The sequence below is a fragment of the Vulpes vulpes genome, chromosome 4 (assembly GCF_048418805.1).
Source record: "Vulpes vulpes isolate BD-2025 chromosome 4, VulVul3, whole genome shotgun sequence".
Lineage (NCBI taxonomy): Eukaryota > Metazoa > Chordata > Mammalia > Carnivora > Canidae > Vulpes > Vulpes vulpes.
Window position 1 is genome coordinate 39,304,439 of NC_132783.1, and position 24,270 is coordinate 39,328,708.

General features: G+C 34.3%; 1 protein-coding gene across 3 annotated transcripts in view; it reads left to right on the top strand.

Moving 5' to 3' along the window:
• Positions 1–24,270, top strand: part of PPA2 (inorganic pyrophosphatase 2) — an 81,476-nt gene that overhangs the window by 22,145 nt on the left and 35,061 nt on the right. For all 3 annotated transcript variants that reach the window (XR_012001031.1, XR_012001032.1, XM_072755537.1), the window contains exons 5-7: positions 1,781–1,900; positions 10,855–10,941; positions 15,585–15,711. Coding sequence is in view for 1 of the 3 variants with exons in the window: in XM_072755537.1 (XP_072611638.1) it covers positions 1,781–1,900; positions 10,855–10,941; positions 15,585–15,711 (334 nt within the window). In the remaining 2 variants the exon portion in view is untranslated. The remainder of the gene's footprint in view (positions 1–1,780; positions 1,901–10,854; positions 10,942–15,584; positions 15,712–24,270) is intronic.

Genomic DNA, 24,270 nt, shown 5'->3' on the forward strand with positions numbered 1-24,270 from the left:
TTTAAGTTGCTTAACATAATATTTTGAATTTAGGATGGTTAACAATCTTCTTTATGATAAAAACAAAAGCATTTTTGTGGATTTTGAATCTAATTTCAAATAGCAAGATGTTATTCAAAGCTGAATTTATAGTTTAAAGAGTATGTTTTCCATTTTTGCCTCTCTAGTTTGTTATACATATATCATATTTATTTAATTTTATTTAACTCTTCTGTCTTTGAAAATAATAAAAATTTTCAAGGTTTATTTAAACAGATTGTGAGATATATTTTGTTCACAAATATAATTGAAATATATTCATTTGGGATTGATGTCAAGTTTAGTTTCTAAAGACTAAATTGTCCTTTAGATTTTACTCTACCAGGAATGAAAGCATTTTCCTGGCCAGCTCTTGATAAGTGCTATCTAAGAGCATCTGCTGTTCCCGTGGTTACCCTTTTTTTTTTTCCCCTTTTGTATCTTTTCCTTGAAACATGAACCTATCAAGAACTTTTCCCTTTTGTCCTTCAGAATTTTATTGTTATATCTTCAGTTAGGTAAGATTCCTTATAGTTCTGAGTGAAATTTAATTTATGGCATTTAATTTCTTTAGTTATTTAAGTCTTTTTTCTATAGCTTTGGATGAGATGGCGAGTATTACTTGAAGTTTTTTATTTTTGAAAAAGATTTTCTTTCTTTATTTGAGAGAGCATGCACAAGCAGGATGAGGGCCAGAAGGAGAGGAGAGAATCTCAAGCAGACTCTGTGCTGAGTTTGAAGTCCAGTGCAGACTCAGTCTTAGGATACTGAGATCATGACTTGAGTCGAAATCAAGAGTTGGGCAAAACTGACTGAGCCACCTAGGTGCCCCTCAAGTATTTTAATTAAGGATTGCTAGATAGAGGGACACCTGGGCAGACGCTCAATCACTGAGCGTCTGCCTTTGGCTCAGGTTGTGAACCTGGGGTCCGGGATTGAGTCCTAATTGGGCTCTTCTCAGGGAGCCTGCTTCTCCCTGTGCCTATGACTCTACCTCTGTGTGTGTGTGTCTCTCATGAATAAATAGATTAAAAAATATTTTTTGAAAAAGGATTGCTAGATAGCTGTATATTTTTCAGAATTTATATTTAGAGAATTGTCAGTGTTTTTAACCAGGTTCTAGTAGAATTGTTTTGGTTAATATTTTACTAGGGAAGAGTAAAAATAATAGATTCTTTTTTTTTTTTTTTTTTGTCTTCCTTCAGAACATTTTAGCATTCTGGCTACTTTCTATCTCAATTAGGTATAGAATCAAGAATTGGTGAGATTCTACCTGTTTTAAGCCGTGTGTATTCATTAAAAAATGGCTTAAGTTATTTATAGCCTAGATTTTTTTTTTTTTTTGCAAAGCAATTTGAGTATATTTTATAGAAAGGTAATTGAAATAAAATTACTTGAAAATCTTTAAATCAACCTTATTATCTTAAGATTGATAACACACCCCAGATTAGTAACAAATAGCAAGTAGGTTAATCTTTATCCTTTTGCCATTTCATTCTCTTATTTGCATTGAAAATAAGTGCATATATAATATAGAGTACCAAAATATATAATCCGATGTTTCCTTTTTTGGACACTTTTTCCTTACATGATACTCTAAAGTAGAAATAAGAGTTGGCTTAGTTTATTTGAAAGTATCTTTGATCAGTAAGTTGGAATATAAATATTTAGCCTGTAGTAGCAGATTTAAAACATACAATTTGAATATAGGATTAATCATGTCTCATCCTCTGCTCCCTCTTTTTTTCCATGATCTGCTTAGATTGCCACAAAGGAGCCTTTGAATCCCATTAAACAAGATATAAAGGATGGCAAGCTACGCTACGTGGCAAATATCTTCCCTCACAAAGGTTATATTTGGAATTATGGTGCCCTCCCACAGGTAACATTTTTGTTGTAATGGGTAAAACTCTCTGTCTTCTGAAAAAAATTGCCTTGTAAATCCTGTGAACTACTTGAATTTAAATTGGTTCTGAGGGCATGTCAGTTTGAGAGATTTGTAAATTAAAAAATTTTTAATGTGGAGTTTTATTGTATCAATAAATTTTTTTCAAACTATATATATGCCTATACTCAAGTTCTTGGAGTTAGGCATATAGAACACTTATATTTGGCATTTAAAATTTTTTTTTTAAGATTTTATTTTATTTATTCATGAGAGACACAGGGAGAGGCAGAGACATAGGCAGAGGGAGAAGCAGGCTCCTCACAGGGAGCCCGATGCAGGACTTGATCCTAGAACCTCATGATCATGCCCTCAGCCAAATGCTCAGATGCTCAAATGCAGATGCTCAACCACTGAGCCACCCAAGCATCTCTAAACACTTTTTTGGGGGTGGGGGTGGGAGAGCTTGGCTGTTAAGAGTCAGTGAAAAATGTTTTACCTGCTTTATCTTTAGTCATGTCTTTGAATGTGACAAGTTATACTTTTATATATATTCATATATGATAGTATCCTATCTTATCCCTTTTTGTTTTATTCTCAAGTTTCCTCATTCCTAGGAGATGGTATCTCCTTCCATATTATTTAGTGATCTAAACTCAGAGTAAAAAGTCAGAATGAAAAGTCTAGGTTTAGGGGATGTAGAAAAGCATCTATTTTTATGATTATGAAACCCATCTATATCAGACCATGTATCTGGATATTTAAACTTTATATTTTATTTATTGATTTTAATATTTTGTGTGAGATTTTAAAATGCTTTTGGGGAAATAGCTGAGAAAAAGGAGTCTTGCTTTATCCCACTCAAGAAAACAGCTACCCATGTAGAATAAATATTTATAGGAAAAGAAGAAAGAAAATTGTTTTCTAATGGGTCAGCCTGCCTTTAATTCAGTTAGACCATCCACATGGATAGATTCTTGGTTAAAACAAGCACTTCTAAAGTGATGTACTAAGAATGAGAATGTCTATTGAAATAATGAATGCAGGTGTTCTGACTCCCCAGGTGCCTAAGTAGACATTCTGTTTGACCTATCAGTAAAAAGGTAAAAAAAAAAAAAAAAAATTGTTAAGCTTAGGGGATACTGTTTGTAGGAGAGGATATATGGATGAAGGGAAGGCCAAAGAAGCAGTTGAATTAGAGAAAGACAAAAACAGAGACATATAAAGTAGAATAGGCAAGGGATAAACTCAAGTTCATGTATTTTTTTCGTGAAACATTTATTAAGGATTTATGTGCTTGGCAGTGTATGGATGTTGGGTACACAAAGAAAAACAATATACAAATATAAGATCAAGGAAGCATAGTAAGTGACTGAGAATGTGGGTTTTGCAGCAGATAGCATTTACTAGTAATGTGACCTTGGGTATATTACTTTGTCCTTCTGTGCCTCACTTTCTCCATCTGTTAAATAGAGATGATAAAGTACCTAGTGCATATGGTCATGTTGAGGTTAAATGAGTTATTACACATTAATCTTAGAAGAGTGCCAAGAGGAGAGTGATCACATTATTATAGCTACTGGCACTGTTTTTTTTTTTTTTTTTTTTTAATGATTTTATGTATTTATATATGAGAGACACAGTGGCAGAGACATAGGCAGGGAGAGAAGCAGGCTCCTCACAGGGATCCTGACATGGGACTCGACCCGAAAACTGGGATCATGCCCTAGCCAAAGGCAGACTCTTAAGCGCTGAACCACCCAGGCATCCCGCTACTGGTACTTTTATTATATGGTCTTTCCTCTAAAGGAATTTAGAGGGGATAATCAACAACCAAACCACTGGTTACCATGGAGCATAAGTGCTGTTAATCCATGTACTAATTCTGAGCTTTTGTAGTTTTTCTATCTAAAGTCCTGAGAATTTTTGTGCTCCTCTGGATGTGTTAGAATTTCAAGATGTTCCAACTGCTATTAGTCTGTTAGGTACAGTATTACATTAATTACAACAGAATTAGACTGTAGCAGTCTCTTAAAGCATCCAGAACTCTTGCCTACTGAAGTTTACTACTCCATCCAGCATTCAAAAATAGCATTTGAAAAACTTAAATCTGCTATAATTTTGGTCATATGAGTGCCAAATAGTGGTTTCCTATTGCCAAAAGGGTAAAATATAATATTCTTAACATGACTCCTCAACCCTGCTTAATCTGGCCTCTGTAAACTTTTACAGCATTTGTCTTTCCTTGCTTCCATTCTACCACAGTGACTTCTTTAGTGTTTCTAATTTCCCTAGGTTTTATACCAAACCTTCATGGAGGTCCTCATTCAGTACATATTATATTAGTGCCTGATGATTGCCAGGCAATGTTGTAAGTACTGAGGTAAAGTAGTGATAAGAATGACAAAAATCCTTCTGGGTCTTTTATTCTAGACAGAGTGACAAAAAGTAAAAAAATGTGTAAGGTGTCAGATAGTGGTAGGGAATGGGGCTAGGATATATTGGGAATGTTGTAATTGTGATAAGGAGAAGGCCTCAGTGAGGAGGTGTTATTTGAGCCAAGACCTCAAGGAAGTGAGGGACAAGTAGTATGCATATCTGAGGGAATCCAACAAGAAACACGTGTAAAGGCCCCAGGGTGGAAGTAGGCCTGGTGTGTTTGAGTATCAGAAAGAAGGCCAGGGGATCCCTGGGTGGCACAGCGGTCTGGCACCTGCATTTGGCCCGGGGCGTGATCCTGGAGACCCGGGATCGAATCCCACATCGGGCTCCTGGTGCATGGAGCCTGCTTCTCCCTCTGCCTGTGTCTCTGCCTCTCTCTCTCTCTCTCTCTCTCTGTGACTATCATAAAAAAAAAAAAAAAGAAAGAAAGAAAGAAAGAAAGAAGGCCAATGTGGCTAGAATGGAAGTGAGGAAGAGAAAATAGACCTGTATTTTCTCTGCCGTTTTTAACCAGAATCCTTACCATCATTTTAAACCCACACCCAAGGGATCCCTGGGTGGCGTAGCGGTTTGGCGCCTGCCTTTGGCCCAGGGCGCGATCCTGGAGACTCGGGATCAAATCCCACGTCGGGCTTCCGGTGCATGGAGCCTGCTTCTTCCTCTGCTTGTGTCTCTGCCTCTCTCTCTCTCTCTGTGACTATCATAAATAAATAAAAATTAAAAAAAAAAAAAAAGCTTTAAACCCACACGCATAAGTGCATGTATGAGTATGTGTGTGTTAGTCTTCAGCAAAAGAATACACTGTAGATTGCATAGAAGTTATTTACCAAACAACAACTAAACTGATTAATGTTTATGAAAAGTTTAAATTAGGCCATTTGTTTATGGGAAAGAATAATTGTACCTAATATCTTTTCACTTCATTGTTAGTATCAAGACAGAATGAATCTATTAAAATGATAGCCAGATAGCCAGCTCCTGGTCCTGTTTATATTTTTTATTCCCTCTCCAGCTTCTCATCCTCACTCCCACCTTGGCCTTCTCACAATTCCACTTGTTCTCCAGGCACACTTAGGCTGCAGGCCTTCACAATATTTATTGTGTCCTCCAGCTTAGAACACTTTCTGCTGGGAATATGGCTCTACTTTCTTACATGCTTGCTCATAAATCACTTTCCTTGTGATGCCTGCCCTGAAAATCCTTTGGAATTTTAACCCTGCTTCCTGAATTCATATTTTGTTTCCCTACTTTTTTTTGCCACTTTCTATAGAACCTACCAACTTTTTTTTTTTAATTCAGTTTGCCAGCATACAGTATAGCACCCAGTGCTCATCCTATCATGTGCCCTCCTCAATGCCCATTACCTAGTTACCCCATACCCCCATTAACCTACCCCTCTTCAACCCTTTGCTTCTCAGAGCTGTGAGTCTCTCATGGTCTTTCTCTCCAATTTTTCCCCACTCAGTTTACTCTCTTCCTTTATGGTCCCTTTCAGTGTTTGTTACATTCCACACATGAGTGAAACCATATCATAATTGTCTTTCTCCAATTGACTTATTTCAGTCAGCGTAATACTCTCCAGGTCCATCCACGTCAATGTAAATGATAGAGAACCTACCAACTTCTAACATATTCCATAATTTAGTTATTTATTATGTTTATTGTTGATTTCTTCCAGCTAGAATACAGACTCCAGGAGGACAAGGATTCTGTTTGTATTGTTCATTGGTGTCTTCCAACTAACTGCCTAGCTTAGTGCCTGGCACGGCGTAGGTGATTAATCAATACTTGATGAAAGAATGATGAATTTATTGTGTGTATTATATTTGTTTCATAGGTACATATAGGTACTGGATTTTTCTGTTTTCTTATGATTTGTCTTTTAACAGAAGGAAATTTGTTCAAAATTGTTACCAGGCCAACTGCGCTTGGAAGAACATTAAACAGCAGTTTGCTTAAGTAGCAGTCTCTCTTCCTTAGTGATTTGTCAGTGTGCTGTCATTATTTCAGATCTTTAGCTGTCTATACTGTTGAACCTTAATAACTTCTTCCTCACTATCAGTAATGCCTTCCTCAAAATTTGGGTTTGGCCTGAGCAAAAATTTTGTTTTCTCACAGTTATATTTCTGTGTATAATGGATTACTCAGTGTTACATCTTCTGAATGAATAGTTAAAAGACCCATTAATGTTAATGGAATAAATAATGTTAAAGGACTAGAATCATGAAATTTAAGATTTTCTTAGTGTTTTTTATTTTCTTGGCAATTGAACTTTTTTTTTTTTTAAATCAAAGTATGGTTGACAAAATGTTACATTACTTTCAGCTGTACAACACAGTGATTGGACAACTCTGTAGGTTATGCTATGCTCAACACAAGAGTAGCTACCATCTGTGACCATACAACACTATTACAGTACCATTGACTCTATTTCTTATGCTGTACTTTCATCACTGTGACTTACTCATTCCATAACTAGAAGCCTATACCTCTCCCACTCCGCTTTACCCATTTTGCCAACCCTGTATGCCAGCCCCCCACCAAAATTTCTTCAGTCATAATGTAATATGGTTCTGTTTTTATTTTGAATTTCATTATAAATTTGGTTCATTGACCCCAAGTATCATTTAGTACCACTTATTAGCTTTATAACCTGGGACCAGTGACTAACTCTCTCTAAGCCTATTTGTACATCTATATCATCATACCATCTACCCCACAAGGTTATTGTCAATATTGAATGAGATAAGGCAAAATGTTTAACTTCGTAGTGAGTTCTCAGTATTTTCTTGATGATGCTACTGTTGCCGTTGATACTTGTTGCTAATAGTGAAACAACTGGTAGTCGCTTTTGCTCCACATTGAATCTCTTAAAGTACAGGTAGTGGCTAGGTGGATCCTACTTCCCTTGACTGGGTTATAGGAATCCTGATTAATCAAGAAGTAGTTCTTGAGAAGCCCTGTATATACAGCTCTGTATAGTTCAATGATTTTTTTTTTTTTTACTTAAGGACCAGAGTATTAGGATTGCAAATGTATTGCTTAATATTTGTAGATTGTAAGGTAATGATCTCAAACGTCTGCACAAGGATGAGAAAGATTTGTTTTCTTATCTGTATGGCTAGATTAATAATCTGTATATTCAAATTTATTTATTTTCATAGCTTTATAACCATTCTTTGTATGAGATTAACATTATTTATATTTCTGTTGATAGTTTCTCTCTTTTTTAAATGCTTTTCCTGGGTCCATTCTAAAATTTTTCTATATATGTAGTATATAGAGGTATTTATTGGTGGGTGTATGCTTATGAGTCAGATTGCTTAATTGTGAGTTACTCACTTTTTTTTTTGCTAGGAATTCCCAAATTGCTTACAAAAGAAATTGTATTGATATACACTCCTACCAGCAGTATATAGTGTCCTAAGTGCCTTACATCCTTATCCTTGAACATGAGTTTGAACTGCATGGGTTTGAATCCACTTATATACAGATTTTTATGGTACAGTACTGTAAATGTATTTTCTCCTCCTTATGATTTTCTTGATAACATTTTCTTTTCTTTAGCTTACTTTAAGAATGTAGTATATAATGCATGTAACGTAGAAAATAGTGCTGTTTATGTAATTGATAAGGCTTCCTGTCGACAGTAGGCTGTTAGTTAAATTTTGGGGGAGTCAAAGTTATACTCAGATTTTTAACTGTGCAGGGTTCAGCATCCCTAACTCCTGAGTTGTTCAAGGGTCAGCTCTATTTGGCATTATTGGATTTTAGGTTTTTGACATAGTGTCTCATTAAGGTTTTAATTTTTATTTTTCTGATCAGACTAGGTTTCTTCTTATATATTTATAAGTTATTTATGTTTTTTCTTTGAATTACCTGTTCCTGTCTTTGGCCCATTTTGTATTGGGTTGCCCTTTTTCTTATTTAGTTGTAGAAGTTATTTCTAAATTTTGGATGCTAATCTGTTTCTTACTTTTGTGAAGCAAATAATAAATTTTGGAATTTCCTCTTGTGGATATTGAGCCATTTTAGTTGTTTCTCTGCCTAGTTATATAGTTAAAGGTCCACAAGAGGGCGTAATCAAAGTTGTAAATTTGTCAAGATTTCTTCTCCTGGTGCTTGCTTAAAATTATACTATATTTTCAAGTTAACTTAGAAGTCATTTAGTGTGAATCGCTTTTGTAATAACAACAGAGGCCTGTGCATAAAGTATTAAAGGCAGGGCTGGAAATAGAACAGTCTGGTGTTTTTGCTGCAAGGGAAATCATGAAGAACTTGCCTTTAAAGTGTCAAGATTATATAGCTTAGGAATTTTGCAATTTTGTACTTACTTCCTTGACGGGAGGAATAAATTGATAGATAATACTGAAAGTGGAGTTCTGAGAGGGATATAGACGAACTGATTAATAATTAGGGAGCACCCACTGAAACCAAATGAAGTCTAGCTTATATGAAGCTTTTTGTTTTTGTCTCAGTTTAAGGAAGGAGTTTCTTAAAATTAATGCTGATCAAAATAGAGTAAGTTGTCTCATGAATTTGTAAGCTTCCTATTCACTGGTAATATTCGTGTGGATGATAAATGACCACTAACAGTCATAGAACTCGGGGCTGGGATGTATCTAGCAATTGTCTTACCTGGGTCATTTTTTTTAGTAGGTGAGGAAACTGAGGTCTGGATATTTGGGCCAAGGTAATTTGTGACTGAAGGAGAACTGGAGTCTAGGTATCTTCCTTTAGGTCAGAATGACTTTACCTATCACATTTGTCCCCTTCTGAGAGTGGAAGTAAACTTAAGGGAAGTTCAAGAGAGGGTTCTCATATCAGGAAGGAAGAATCTCTCAGATATTTTCTGATTCTCCTTCTAGGTTTTCTGATTTCAATCTTCACTCAATCCCATCTTGGTTTCTCCAGCACGTCAAGATTAATTTTATAGCATATTTGACAAATGCTGTACCATTTATTAACTTGACATTCTTCATAGTATGGCTATGTCCTCCAATTCATCTCTGTTTCTAACTTCTGTCCCAGAGTACCTAGGTACTCAATAAATATTTGCTGTGTGAATGGATGCGTACTTAGGAGATTCTGTAAGAGAAAGTATTTAAGAGAAGAGAATCATGAAATAGAATACGATTATATCTGAAAGTAATTGCCATTCAGTTGCTGCTGTTATCAAAACTTGGATATCGTAACATAATGGTTAATACCTTGAATTCTCATCCCATTGCCACCATTTAGAAAATGTGAGCATTGGGCAAATTTAAATTCTGTGTGCTTCAGTTTGTCTGTAAATGAGGTCAACAATAGTATCTTCCTCATGGGGTGGTATGTGTATGTATATGTGTGTGTGTTTGGTTGTATCACTTAGAAAGTGTCTCTCACCTATAACCAGTATATGAGGTTAACAATTTTGTTTATTCTTGTATTTTACTATTAGTATTTGAAGTAGTGAAATGTTGGTTTACTGATTTATTTTTTTAGCAAGGTGGGGTTCATTTTATTCCTAAATATATTATAATTTGGACCAGAAGGAAAATATTTACGATTAGCTGTAAATAAGAGTATGTTTTTTTAATTATCAGGATAGAATTAGAGGCAATAAACTTGGGTAATCTCTAGATAACCCAAGTTATCTAGAAGTTATCTCTAGATAACAATTTTGAGGTAACTCCGTCTCTGCACATCTTATAATGTAAATCTTAGGAAAATAACTTTAGGAAACTTCTACAGTTCCATTTAGAATCCAGTAATTATTAGGCTTTTTGGGAAGGATGGTGGCTAAGGGATATTTAAATTTGGTAACAAATTTCTGTTATGCTGTTCATTTATAAAAATGCCCATGGGTATATTTTGTAACCAACAGGGTATAATCTTTACAGTAAACTTAAGAGTTGACATCTTTTCATGCTTTTGTCAAGGTCTTGAGATTTGATGACAAAGTAGAGGATTTTTTAAATGGAATAAAATGAGACAAAAATAGATTTTTCTTTTGTTTGGTGTAGATTGTCTTGTTCTTTAGTTTTATAAAGGGAAAATTAGGTTTCTTCTAGTAGAAGTTACTTAAAGAATCGGAAGCTTATTTTCATACCCAGAGAGGCAGACCTGATGCTATTACCATGCCCAAGGAAGCAATGAATGATAGAAGCAACAGTTTAGGGAGCCTGTGGAAGTGGTGCAGACAGTGGAAACCTCTGAACTGAAACTTGAAAAGAGCATGAATTTACATGCTGACTCAACTTGGAAGAAGAGTATGTTTGGAAATACTGCTCACTTTCAGATGTGATTATACAGAAAAATGAGAGACCAGAGGGAGGAAATGCTGTAAATTTGTGTTAATTATTATATATTTAGGGTTGTCCTGGCATGTTGACATCGAGCCTGTACAATTTTTGAGAATTTTCCCTTTGGATTAGAACTATAAAACTTTGTGATCATGTGGAAAGATTAAGATATATTATAGTGGGTATTAACTTATATTTCTCCCTCTCTTCTCTCCTTTTTTTTAGACTTGGGAAGATCCCCATCGAAAAGATAAGAGTACAGACTGCTGTGGAGATAATGATCCTATTGATGTTTGTGAAATAGGCTCAAAGGTTTGTTTTCTAGAGTATGTTATTCCATTATGTGTTCTACTCTGTTCATGCCATAAAATTTCAGTTCTCTTTGGAAGGAACTGGTTCCTCAGCTCTTCCAAGGTCTAGCCTCTTGCTCCCTGAGATATGAGTCCCTTTTTGTATCTTTATTTCCTTCTCTTATACTGGGGGTTTGTAAACTGCAACCCTTTGCAAGTCAAATAGAGTGTCCCACCTATTCCTGTCAGTAGCACAGGTATGCCCATTCACTTGTGTTTTTGTCTGTGGCTGCTTTTGCACTGAAATTGACAAGTGGCCACAGAGACTATACCATCCACAAAGTCTAAAGTAACTTACTCTCTGACTTTTACAGAAAAGGTTTGCTGAGTCCTGTTTTCAGCTTCCTTGCACATTATCCAGACAGGAAATTCAATACTGAACAAAGCGAATTCATACTCTTGTTTTTGTGTCTGCTTCCAGGTTGCTAAGACCTACTGGGGAAAAACAAAACCTACAATTTCATAGGTTGCTACTATTTATAGAATTCTATGTGTTTTTTGATGTTTTTCTATTTTCTGTTGCATTTATTGCAAATATTTGTTCTTCTTTGCAGACATTCAGTTCCTTGCATTTTGTTCTCACTTAACAGCAGAACAGATTGTCTTGTAATTTTGTAGAGGCCATAGGAACGAGCAGATAAGAGCTCCCTCATCTTTTCTTTTTGGACCGTCAAACTGCCTGGGTTTACAAACTTTGTATCTTCCATCTCTTCTGCTATGAGAACTATCTTAATGTGTAAGACCAAGGCTTTCACCTGTACTCTGGATCCTGTCCCTTCCTGCCTCATGAGTGATAGTATTTTCTTATCCTTTCCCTGTTCTATATTCACAATTTCTCTTTATTGGCACCCTCCTCTGTGCTTTCTTCCCCTTCACATGAAGACTCATAAAAAGAGTTTTCAACACTCATCTGCACTTTCCACTTAATCTGCAACCTATTTCAAAATTGTTTCCACGCCCCCAGCATTTCTGTGAAACTGCTCTCACCAAGGTCTACTAACTTTCTTTTAGCCAGATCGAGCAGGCTTGTTTTATAGGTTTTGTCTAACTTGAACTCACTGTGGCATTTTATACTGTTCACTTTGTCTTCCTTCTTGAAACTGTCTCTTTACTCTTACTGTATCATACTGTCTTGGTTGTACTCTAATTCTGCTTCCTTCTTGGTTTCTTTTCAAGCTCCTTCTCTCTAATTCTTAGGTATTATTTGGCTTGAGGACTTTATGCCTTAGTCCAGCTTTTCTCTAACTGCATTTCCTTTGATTTTTCTTCTCTGAGAACAGATTTTTTATTTTTCCCTGGTTTTGTTTTGTTTTTTTTGTTTTTTTCTTTGACTCAAATTCCTTCAGCATTTAGAACTTTTTTTTTCAGTGATATTTATTGTTCAAGAAAATTGTACTTATATTAATGGAAATAAAATCAAGCATAAACCTTCCCTCACAATCCTCCTATTCTAGTAAGTCATACAGTTTTTATCTTCCCATGTTTTTTCCTCTTGGGATAAATATATAAACATTTTGATTTTGTTGGACATATTTTCCAGTTTATTTTCTGTTCTGCACTTAATATAGTTAAAGGTCTTCCTGAATATAGCTCTCCCTCCCCCCCTTTTTAAAGATTTTATTTATTTATTCATGAGAGAGACACAGAGAGAGGCAGAGACATAGACAGAGGGAGAAGTAGGTTCCCTGTGGTTAGCCCGGTATGGGACTCGACCCCAGGATCCTGGGATTATGACCTTGATTTTGGCCTTGTCAGGTTGTAATCAGTCTTAGCCATGTTGTGCTTGGACTTCTAACCCGTGGAAACTGTGAGATAATAAATTTATACTATTTTAAGCCTTTAGGTTTGTCATAATTTGTTGTACTACAGTAGAAACACAGGATAACAGTATTTGAGCAATTTTACTTTCCATGGTTTTCTTGTATTGTGTAGGTCCAGTTGAAGTTTTACTTCACTGAAATTCAGAATCAACCTAGAACTTCTGTTGTAGATCACTTACTTATATTCTGCTCATATCAGGCTCCTGAGAGGTTCACAGTTGATAAGTGTGAGCTGATACATCTATGTAGAGACCAGAGAGAAAAAAATATTAATATCTGTAGAAGACCTCTTATGTTCTAGTTCATGTATGTGTTATAGCCTTTGTTTTTTACTTCAAGGAATAAGTGATACAGTCTCCATTTCACTGTTGAGAAACCAAATTCTAAACTACCATGTGAAGTAATTTGCTTAAGGTCACCTTTAAGAATGGTGGGGAAAGAATTCAGCTTCATAGTATTTAGGACTTAAAAAGCCTATCTTTTGAAGCCTTTCCATAATAGCTAGAAAAGTTGGTGATAACCCTAGTCTGATTCTACCTAAAACATTTGAGGCACATCTCTGTTGTTTCAGAATCTTAACTCATTTTTCAAACATGGCGAACTCTGTGATTCCCAAAGAATCAGTGACAGACTCTGAACTGGGAAAATAGGTTTCATCTTATAGCCAGTGCAGTTTATTCCTTTAGATAATGAGACCTGAAATAACATTTAGTAAATATGAAGTAAGTGTCAGTCACCATGTAAAGAATAGTTTAGTTGTTGTTGGTAGGGCGCTTCTTTCTTTTCTTTCTGGCTGTGTGAAGAGTCCTTAAATCATCTGTTAAGGAACATAGTAGTAGAAAGTGTTTTTGAACACTATGTTGTAAATAGACAAAGGGAAGGGAGCAAAGCCCTGGAAGTTGATAATAGAGTTAAAAACATATTTATATATTTTTAAGATTATTGAAATTCCTTGAGGGATTATGTATTATTCACTTGATATCTAACACCATGTGTTCTGCATAAATTTGTTGAATTGATTTAGAATAAATTGAATTGTAGGGCGTTCATAAGAATTTTACCAGTTGTTCTTAAGTATCTTATTCCGAGTTTTTGGTTTGATTGAGAATTTCCTTTCCAGTCTTTAAAGGTATTATATACCAAGACAATGGTTTATCTAATCTTTTTATGTTGCTTATGAGATCAGAGAGCATGTTTCATTCTGATGAATTGACAATCGCCAGACATGTTTCCTGCTTGCCCTTGTAACTGTAAACATCTCAAGTCTGCTCTTATGTTGTATGAAATTTCAAAGTAAATTATTAATTTTTGTGAATAAAAATAAAATAATTTACAATGTGCTTTTAAAACTATACATGATTCCTAGGATTTCTGATAAGACACCCCTGCCACCAGTCTTCTGCAGGGTCCTCAATCGGCGCTATTGACATCTTGGATGGATAATTCTATTATAGGGAACTGTCCTGTTCAGCATTCCTGGCTTCTTTCCACTAGATGCTAGTAATGTAATACCTCCCCATTTTTTACAATCAAAAATGTCTCCAGACATGCCAAATAGTCTCTAGAGGGCAAAATTGCCTCTGGTTGAGAACCAGTGTTCTAGTTTATCACTGAGTTAACCAGCGTGTCCAGCCTTACACTGGTAATTATGTGATAACTTCACATTTGAATATTTTTGTTTATAGAGGATCTCCTTGCATTAGTTGTGTGAGTCTCTCCACTAAGACTGGAAACCTTTGAGAAACAGGGACTGTTTCTTTTTATATACATAGTGTCTAATATAGTGATGGGTATTTAATAGAACTTAAATATGTGAGTCTGGTTAATATAATTGTGCATATTTCCCTAAAAGTGAGATTTTGTTTACTTTATAAATTGTCACACTGATCTTTTATATAATTCTAACTAATTGCAAGTTCTTGTATATTTGTTTTAAGATTTTAGATTCGTTTTGCACATCTTCTGAAAGGATTTATTTGATTTTATGGTTTTAGATATTTTATTTTTTTCTTCAGATTTCAAGACACAAAAGTGATTTTCTTTTGCATATCTTGCTTTCCATATGTAAAGCTGCATTTTGAGTCATGGGGGGATTTATTCTGAAGCATGTGTTCAAATTTTAGCCTGCAGTGGAATTCTGTAGAGCAAACCAAACCTTTAAAAATAAAGGGATATAGAAAGAATGCATGAATATAAACTTGTCATTGGCAACTTGAGGGAACCACTGAAATCACTTTAACACATGGAGCATCTGCTTCAACATCATGCATTTCTTGGTTTCTTTTAAAATCTTTTTAAAGCGTTTTTGAAACCTGTTTTATCTGTATTTTTAACATTAATTCTTTCACTATCATTTATTATCTTCTTGAGGTTATATTCTAATATGTTAAAAATCTACTTTTCACTAGTAGCTGATAAATGTGGTTTGCAAAAAAAAGTAATTTAGAAGGATTCTCAGGTCTCTTTTTTATCCCCAGCAGCAAAAGCGAGGTTTATACTATATAATGATATACATAGGTTTATTTTCTGTTTAGTATGAATTTCTAGGCCTAGTACACTAAATTTCAAGATCTATAAGTAACTTCAGTTTCCAAAAAGGGATCAAGATACTTAATTCTAAAAGGGATATCATAAAAGGCTTTATGACTTTTTACATTATCTTTAATTATTAAAGCTTTATTAAATTGCAGCCTATAGTGCTTTAATCTTTCATATGGGTTTTTATGATATATGAGTAAATTTCTCCAAAGCTTTGAAAAATACTGAATTTCTTTTCTGTTTAAAGGTTCTTTCTTGTGGAGAGGTTATTCCTGTGAAGATCCTTGGAATTTTGGCTCTTATTGATCAGGGTGAAACAGATTGGAAAATAATTGCTATCAATGTGAATGATCCTGAAGCCTCAAAGTTTCATGGTAAGTCTGTAACTTTCTAGAAATAGAAGTAAATAATGTGTCAGCAGAATTCTTAGAATTTAAAAAGTGCATATTCTAAAATACAGTGTGTATATTTGGGAGTTAAATTTATGTGTTTTATTTTTTTTTGTTTTCTCTCCATCCACAGAATATAAAGGGCAGTCCATTATTGTGTCTGAGTTGTGTCATAGTGCTAGGAAGAGCAAGAGAGAAAAGGATATAGGCAGACAGGTGGTATTTCAGACTAAGAAAGTACATTTCCTTCTTCCTTCCATCCATTCCCTCCCTCTTTCTTTCTCCTTTGTTTTTTCTTTAATCTCTTCTTTTGTTCATTTGAGTAACAGGAACTAAGGGGGAAGTGTTCATCAAGCACATAAGCAGTTTCTATATCTAGTTTTTGTTCTGGTTGCAAAAATGGGAGGAAAAGGTAACTGCCCTTTGACAAAATTTTGATATCTCAGAAATAGTTTTATATGATAGAGTTGACTTTCTTTGGAGTCAGATGGACCTCAGTTAGAGTTCTGTGCTCCTTCCTACCTGAGTGACTTTGAGTAGATCATTTAACCTTCCTCCATTTCAGTTTGGTCACCTGTAAAGGGAGATAGTTACACCTACTTGTGAGCTTGTTGAAAGAGATGATTTACTTAAAGCATCTGGCTGTCATATATCAAGTGTTGAAAATATGGCCCCTATTATATTATTCTTTGACTGTTTCCCCCCCTATTTTTCTAATCTTTTTTCTTTCAGTTTGATTCTTTTTCAGATTCCTGGTTCCTTCTAGATCTCAATTCTTATTTGGAGAATATACCATTTCTGAATTGACTGAAACTCGTTGATACTTATGTGTTAACCTTTCTTAATTTATGTGCATTTAAAACCTTTTCTTACACATGGAACAGCCAGAGATTTGATGCCATTCTTGCATGTAATTGAGAAAGGAAAGGGTCTGAAAAGGTAAAGTATGAATGACTTGAGGAACAAAACTAAAGCATAAAAACTCCAATTAAAATATGAGCCTTGAGTCCATAACCATACAGATTTCTTGTCTGTCTTTTTATGCTAGGTTTATTATCATATTTCTCATATGTAAGTGTGTAAGAAGAGTAAAATAGACCAAGTGTTTTTAATGCATTAACTGCTCCTCAGATGAGAACTGATAATGTAATGATGCAACAGCCAGCCAAAACGAGTCCTCTAATTGATTTGTGATGTAACACACTGAAGTCATGAAACTCTGCTAAGGGATTCCCCCTTTAGGCTGGAAAGGCTGAGAACCTGAATGAAACTATTTGTTAGGTGGAATACACTATTCTTTAGCCCAGTATTGTTGGAGATATGATTTAACATTTTAAACTCACCATATGCAAAGCACTGGTACCTGTTATGTACATACTATTATTCTCAAAGGTACTTGAGGATTTAAATAACTTGCTCAAGTTTGCACATCCATTAAATAGTAGAACCATGATTTGAACTCATTTTCTGATTAAAAATTCCATGGTCCATCTACAATACTGTAATGAGCAGCGCATACTTGATTATAGTAATAAGGTTTCTGTAACTAGCAGTATTGAAACCAGATTACGTAAGGCTAAGTACCTTATTACCTCCTTCTTGAGTTTCCTAAGGGTTAGAATGAAAAATGTTAACTCTCTTTTGACTTTAATTCTGCTTCTATCCTGAATGGAGATGACTTTGCACTTTGGCATCTTCTAAATTCTTTTGGTGTATATGTTTGTACAAAAAGACATGCAGAGATACTGAAGCTTATTTAGGTTGAGGTGACATTAGACTAGAATAATTACAAGAACTTGTTTTGAAAGGAAAAAAAGGACTTTTTTCCATTCGGCTAAAAGGAACACATGTTTTCTTCATCATGATAAATACAACAGTGCTTCTTCATAATGTTTTTTAAAATCCTAAAATTAAAAGATTAAATGAGTGTTACTGACATATTTTGCTCTGAAATGGTATGCCGACATTGTGTTTTGTATTTATATCCTAAATGAGTAAGATAGACATTAAAAAATGGATATTATTTACTTTAAGGATATTTGCATATTCACTGTGGGTAGCACCTTAATTAATAACTCTTATATATCTAGATTTTGTAAAGTTAGTTTTGTAGTTTTAAGAGTTACAAGTGTTTTATTACTTCCTATTCCTTTCACCTTCACATTATTGTAATATATTCTATGTATCTTTATTGAATTTTCTTTCTCTCTCATTTTATAGGGACCCAAGTTAAAAATAGATGTAGGTACCAAGTAAAAGACTGAAGAAATTGTAATATAAATATTTTTTTCTTAAATCATGAGTCATAGAATACTAGATGATCCTATGTGGGAGCCTTTATTTTTAATTTAAACTCAAGTTTTGATTTATATTTATCATCTCTCTCAAATGTCATCCAGCTGTTCTCTCAACTATTTCAGACAAAAGAGTTTTTGTTGTCCTGCTTAAGCAAATGTTAATGAACAGAAATCATTCTTCATCTTAACTTTTTTCTTCACTACTTAGCCAGGTATTGTCTATTTTCTTTAGCACCTACTAAAGGGGGCATTGGAGAGGATGAGAACAGAGAGATGCTCAGGAACTGCAGGGGTTGAAAGCTTCCTAAATTTGTGAAGGAATTTTTTAAAAGATCAGTTTATGTGACTTGATTACACTATTTAATAGCTTTGTCTTTCAATAATTAATCTATCTACTAAAGGTATGTAACTTATAATTCAGTAGGAGCTTAAATATTGTAAGCACATAGCTTATTTTATATGATGTTATAGATTAAAAATAGAACCTTGGTAGGGGAGAAGGAGACCTTAGAAATAAATAAAGGAATCATTTCTTGATTTTGAGATAGATGAAATGGTTCATATAACAACGTATGATTTTATTACAGTTAGAGAAAACTGTATACTTGGATTCATATGATTAAATATTAGCTAACAATAATATTAGCTAACAGATGTTAAAATTTTGTTGCTCTTCTCTCTTTACTGTACATCTTGGAAATCTAACACTATTTAATCTTAAATTTGGCAGCATTTAAACATTTTATTATGTGTCCCTTTTAAAATCACAACCATAGGACTTTGGATGACATTTTTAATTGTAAAAATAATCATATACTTAGAAATAAAAAACTCAGAAGTGTAAACAAAAAAATCAAATAAAAAGTAAAATTTTCCTTCCCACTTCTCACCCTCAGCCTGACTTCTCATAACAACTTCTCTATGTTTTTAGTTCTCCTGAGTAGTTGCTTCTCTAAGCATTGTGCTTACACCTCTGTTTCTTAATTTCTGTCTTTTCCCTTTTAACTCAGGTTGCTGCTTTGAAAACTCAGGAGTTTAACTTCTTATACATTTTTAAATTTTGTTACTATATTTCGTCCTCAATTATCTTAGTAACTCTAAGAATTACACTTTGAGCTCTATTTATTACTTCATTAATTTCTTTTTTTTTTTTTAATTAATTTTTATTGGTGTTCAATTAATTTCTAACAATAACTTGTGGTTGCCCAGTATAATAATGGGACATTGAGGTTCTGTACTATTTCTCTGTCCTTTACAGACCAGCTTCTCTGAACTATATGTTAGCTCTATAGTGTCTAAATTTATAATATTTAAATTTTACCCTTTAGTGTTTTTCCTGTTTTATCTCTTGAGTCTGAAAATTGAAAAATAACAACTAGCATTTATAGTCTTTATGTGAATATTAGTTACCTCCTTTATCTTATCCTTCTTTTTTAAAGACTGATTATGGATATAAGAGAAGAGCTTGCTGCACAGCGATCATCATGGGGTTTCTTTTCATTGCCCTGGGTTAATCTATTTTTTCTTAAATTCTTTCATGTCCTCTTTTTTGTTGTCCATTTTCATTGTTGGCCAATATACATTTTCCAAAATTTTTACAGAAAATGCGTGGGAGATGGATTTTGAGTCCATAATATGTTGGAAATGTCTTTTTTTTTTGGTCACCTTTTCCTTAAATAACTTTAAGATATATAATGCAGTAACTTTAAATATAAATTAGTGTGTATGAATTGATAGTTTTAATCGCAGAGGGGTGATATTATAACAGTTTAAACATGTTATCTATATTTCTTGGCATTTTTATTAAATAGATCAACAGAGGGAAAGATTAAAACCATGTAGGAAAGGGTGGCTGTCTGGAATTTTTTTTAGTTCTGTAGTTTCCTGAGGATGTGTATAATACAGAAATTTTTAGAGAATTTTTATTTTTTATACATTTTCATGGTTACTTAGACATTTAAAAAAACAAATTCCTCTTGTTAATTTCCACTACCTTAAGAAAAATAAACTGTTTTTTGACATAAGTACATATTTTTTTGAGAACAAAGAAATCTGTTCTAATTTATAGACAGTATGTCCTTCCATATTTCCATATATATTTTTATATTAATTCACTTAATTTATGATTCTGCAAGGAACTTTTAGGGTTGTTTTACTATGAAATAACTTCTTTGATCCAAATTAACATGTGCAGTCTTTAGTAGACTATAATATCCTGTTTTAATATTTATAGTTTTTAACTTTGACATGACTAAACTAAAACTAGCTATTGCGTCAGGAAACATGTTTCAGTTAGGAAGAAGCTGTGGTTGCTGGCTACATTTCTATAAGTTTAATCTTATTATTTAAATCTTGAAGTTTTGCCTTTTGAAACAGGAGTAGCCACTGTGAAAATCTAAAAATAGTCTCAGTAGCATTTAAAAACAAATTCCTTGCACTCTTTGTTAGAAAATCAGTCACTTTGGCTTGCTCATTAACACTTGAAGAGCACTAAGACCATTTAATACACTGTAATTAGGTTCCAAGCTCTAATGCTCTTAATGGAACCTTAATGGCCTGAAAGAGTTAATAAGATTCCCAGGGCACCTAAATTGTTACTAGGGAATGCCTTGGCCATTAGGGATAATAGTGCTTGGTTATGGAATAACCCAAGTTCAGAACTTTTTTTTTTTTTTTTTTCAAGTTCAGAACCTTTTAAGAAGATTGAAATGCTATGGCATGTGTAATTTTTCTTTCGGTTAAATTAACCACCTACTATAATCTAAAGCTTCACAGATTCACCAAACAGATGTTTGAGTCTCTTCAGACTCACTTCAGTGATGCCTAAGGACTTTATGTCAGGTGAAGTAACATCTTAGGAGGTAATTTAGGCCTAGAAGCTACTTCAGCTTACAGAGTGTTAAAGATTTCTTTTGTTTGGTCTTTAAATAAATGAAAACTATTGTCTGTTGTCCTATTTTTAAATGTTGCTTGTGCAGTGATACTACAGTTTTGTAAAACAAAAAATTAGAAAACAAAAATTGAAATCAGAACAATTATATTGATGTAGATACATTCTGGGATGAATAAATTGCATGAGTAAAAAAATTATTTAAAATAAGTCTGTTGGATCCCTGGGTGGCGCAGTGGTTTGGCGCCTGCCTTTGGCCCAGGGCGCGATCCTGGAGACCTGGGATCGAATCCCACATCGGGCTCCCGGTACATGGGGCCTGCTTCTCCCTCTGCCTGTGTCTCTGCCTCTCTCTCTCTCTCTCTCTGTGTGTGTGTGACTATCATAAATAAATAAAAATTAAAAAAAAATAAAATGAGTCTGTTGGGAATTTTTCAAAGTCCACATTGTACCTATCTTAGAATTATTAGAATTTATATGTATTTCCTATATGTAGATTTTCAGTCTACATTAAGAAAAAATCTAAAAGTCAAATAAAACTACTAGTTTCTTTTGAGTCTTTTAAGGCAGTAATAATAAACATGTGAAAACCAAATCTGGCTCAAATTGTCATCTGCTAAACATCTAGTGTCCCTGTAATCATTATTTTAAAAGTAAGCAAATTAACATGGTGTTTGATTTCCTTCCTTTCTAAAACACAATTTAATACTGTTAGGGCGGAAAATAGACAATAGCATAGAAATCTTGAAGGAAAATATTTGTGTTTACCTTTATAACCAGAAAGAATAGAGTTCAGTTTGCTTTTCTTTGCATGTAGTCTTTGGTACAGAAAGAGGCTGGCATGTTACCATTGACATTATAAAATTCCCTAACATTTCTGCAACAGTTCCTGCATGTCTTAGTAACTATTCTGAGTGCTTTTTCTGGCATATCAGTTTAATGTTTATGCAAGCTCAAGCAAAATGTGGTAGTGTTCTCACCCCCTTTTTTTCAGGGTAAGAAACTGAGGCACTGAGAGGAGAGGGGGAGGTTGGGTTTTAGTAACTTGTCTGAAGTCCTAGAGGGAGCCACTGGAATCCACTTGGGTTCCAGAGCTGATGCTGTATCCCACCACCCCTCCCACTGTATCCCACTGGGGTGGTTGAGTGTATCTGTGGCCTTGGACAGTGTTGCTTTCTGGGAGAACTGACCATTTGCTCTTAAATAATTTTAGCATCATTGGGATACCTATGATTAGAGGTCCCAATTTAAAAAAAATGGCTTTTTTTGATCTTCATTCCTTTAATTTCATTAATTGGTACACCTTAATAGGCATGGGTGTGTAGGGATGGGGAGTGGGAGGAGGCAGTTTGGGGAATAGTGATAAATTGGGTGAAATGTACTATAATTAAGAATAAAATTACTGGGAGTCTCTTGCTTCTTTTTAAAACCTTGACCTCTTCCAGTGCTTTTTAAGTTTTAGTCATATTCCTGTGATGTGGTGAAGACTAGGAGGGGCCTAAATTCTAAAATCCTCTCTTGTGTAAGTTATCTGACCTTGGAAATGTCATGTAATCTCTGGGAGCTTTAGTTTCTTCATCTCTAAAGGTGCAGGATTGATCCTCTAATTGGCAAATGATTCATAGTGCTTTTCCCATCTCTAAATTTCAGTTGTTCTAGGAAATATTTTTAATTCATTATTTTTAGCCTTTCTTCTTTAAAGTAGAAACACCTAATTAAATTATCTTCAAAGATAATGCTGAAGGAAACAGCTTAAATTAAAGGATTATGAGATAGATTTCTTGGAGATATTGGCACATCTTTTTTTTTTTTTTTAAGATTTTATTTATTTATTTGAGGGAGAGAGTGCATGAGCGGGAGGGTGGGGGACAGAGGGAAAAGCAGATTCCTTGCTGAGCAGGGGTCTTTATCTGGGGCTCAGTCTCAGGACCCTGAGATCAGGACCTGAGCTTAAGGCAACACTTAACCAAATGACCCAACCCAGGCACCTAGCACATCTTTAAGGACTCTAGGGTAGCTCTTATATGATGGAGCTGGAACTTCTTTAGAGGTCTTTCCAACTCAAAACCTGAGCTTTTAGCCCGTTTGTTACGTCCTTCAAAGGTTAGATTAGAAAAATATTGAATTTCTGCTATGTACAAGGTTGGTTTTTATTTTACTGGATATATAAAGTTTCTTGTGAAATGGCAATGAATATTTACATTTTTGGAAAAAAATCTGCCAGTTCTTCTCCAGGTTTTGCTGATACAATACAAATTGGCCTTTGTGAAGAATTACCTTGTTTCTATTACTTATTTCGATGTGTGTTAATTTCCATTTTTTTCTTGATATTCATATATATATATGTATATAGTTTAGTACAGGTGTTGATAAGAGTAGAATGGGGTAATGGAGAAGGAAAGGTCAGAATGTGGTTTACTCTCCCTCAATCTGTGTACTCTTTAGCATAGATGTGTAGGGCAGTGTGGAAAACAAAATCTTTTACAGATCTGAGTAAACAGAAACTATTCAAACTATTAATTCACTGAGAGCCTGTATTGGTGATATAGAAAATACAGTGAGTGTTATGCAATGGAACTGTTGTTTCTTTTGCATGTGGATAAGATATCAGAAACATACATTCTTGCTTCCCACAGGTTTTGTTTAGAGGCCAGTTGCGCACATATTTCACTCTTGGAATGAGAGCTTTGTGTATTTTGCTCATTTCCTTTGGTAAGATCTCAGAATCAGAAACTCCCCCCCCCCCCTTTTTTTAAAACCCTCTCTGGACAAAATTTCAAGCATGTGACTCTTTCCTAGTGTCTTTCTTTACAAGCAAAGGGATATGGCATTACATTTATGTTACTGTTGTTTTTTTTTTAAGATTTTGTTTATTCATGAGAGACACAGAGAGGTAGAGACATAGGCAGAGGGAGAAGTCTCACTGTTTTGCCAATCTGATAGATGAAAAATGTATCTTGTTTTAATTTTGCATTATTCTACTTAATGCTGGGATCGAGTGTCTTTTTCATATATTTATTGGCTATTTGTATCTTCCTTTCTGTGAATTGCCTATGCATACTGCTCATCATTTTTTTATTGAGTTGATATATTCTTCTGATATATGGAAATTCCTTGGATATTTTGAAATCTAATATTTTATTATTTAGGTTGCAAATATTTTTCCCCATTGCAGAAAAACTGTTGCCTTTGGCTTCTAGATATTTCAATTTTGATGTGTTCCGTTTTATCTATCATTTTTATACATGACTTTAACATTTTGATTCTTATTTAGGGATTTCTTACACCTTGGTCAGAAAGATGTTTTTCTTTTTATTCTTTTGTATTTTAATTTTCTTTTTTACAGTTGGATCTTTA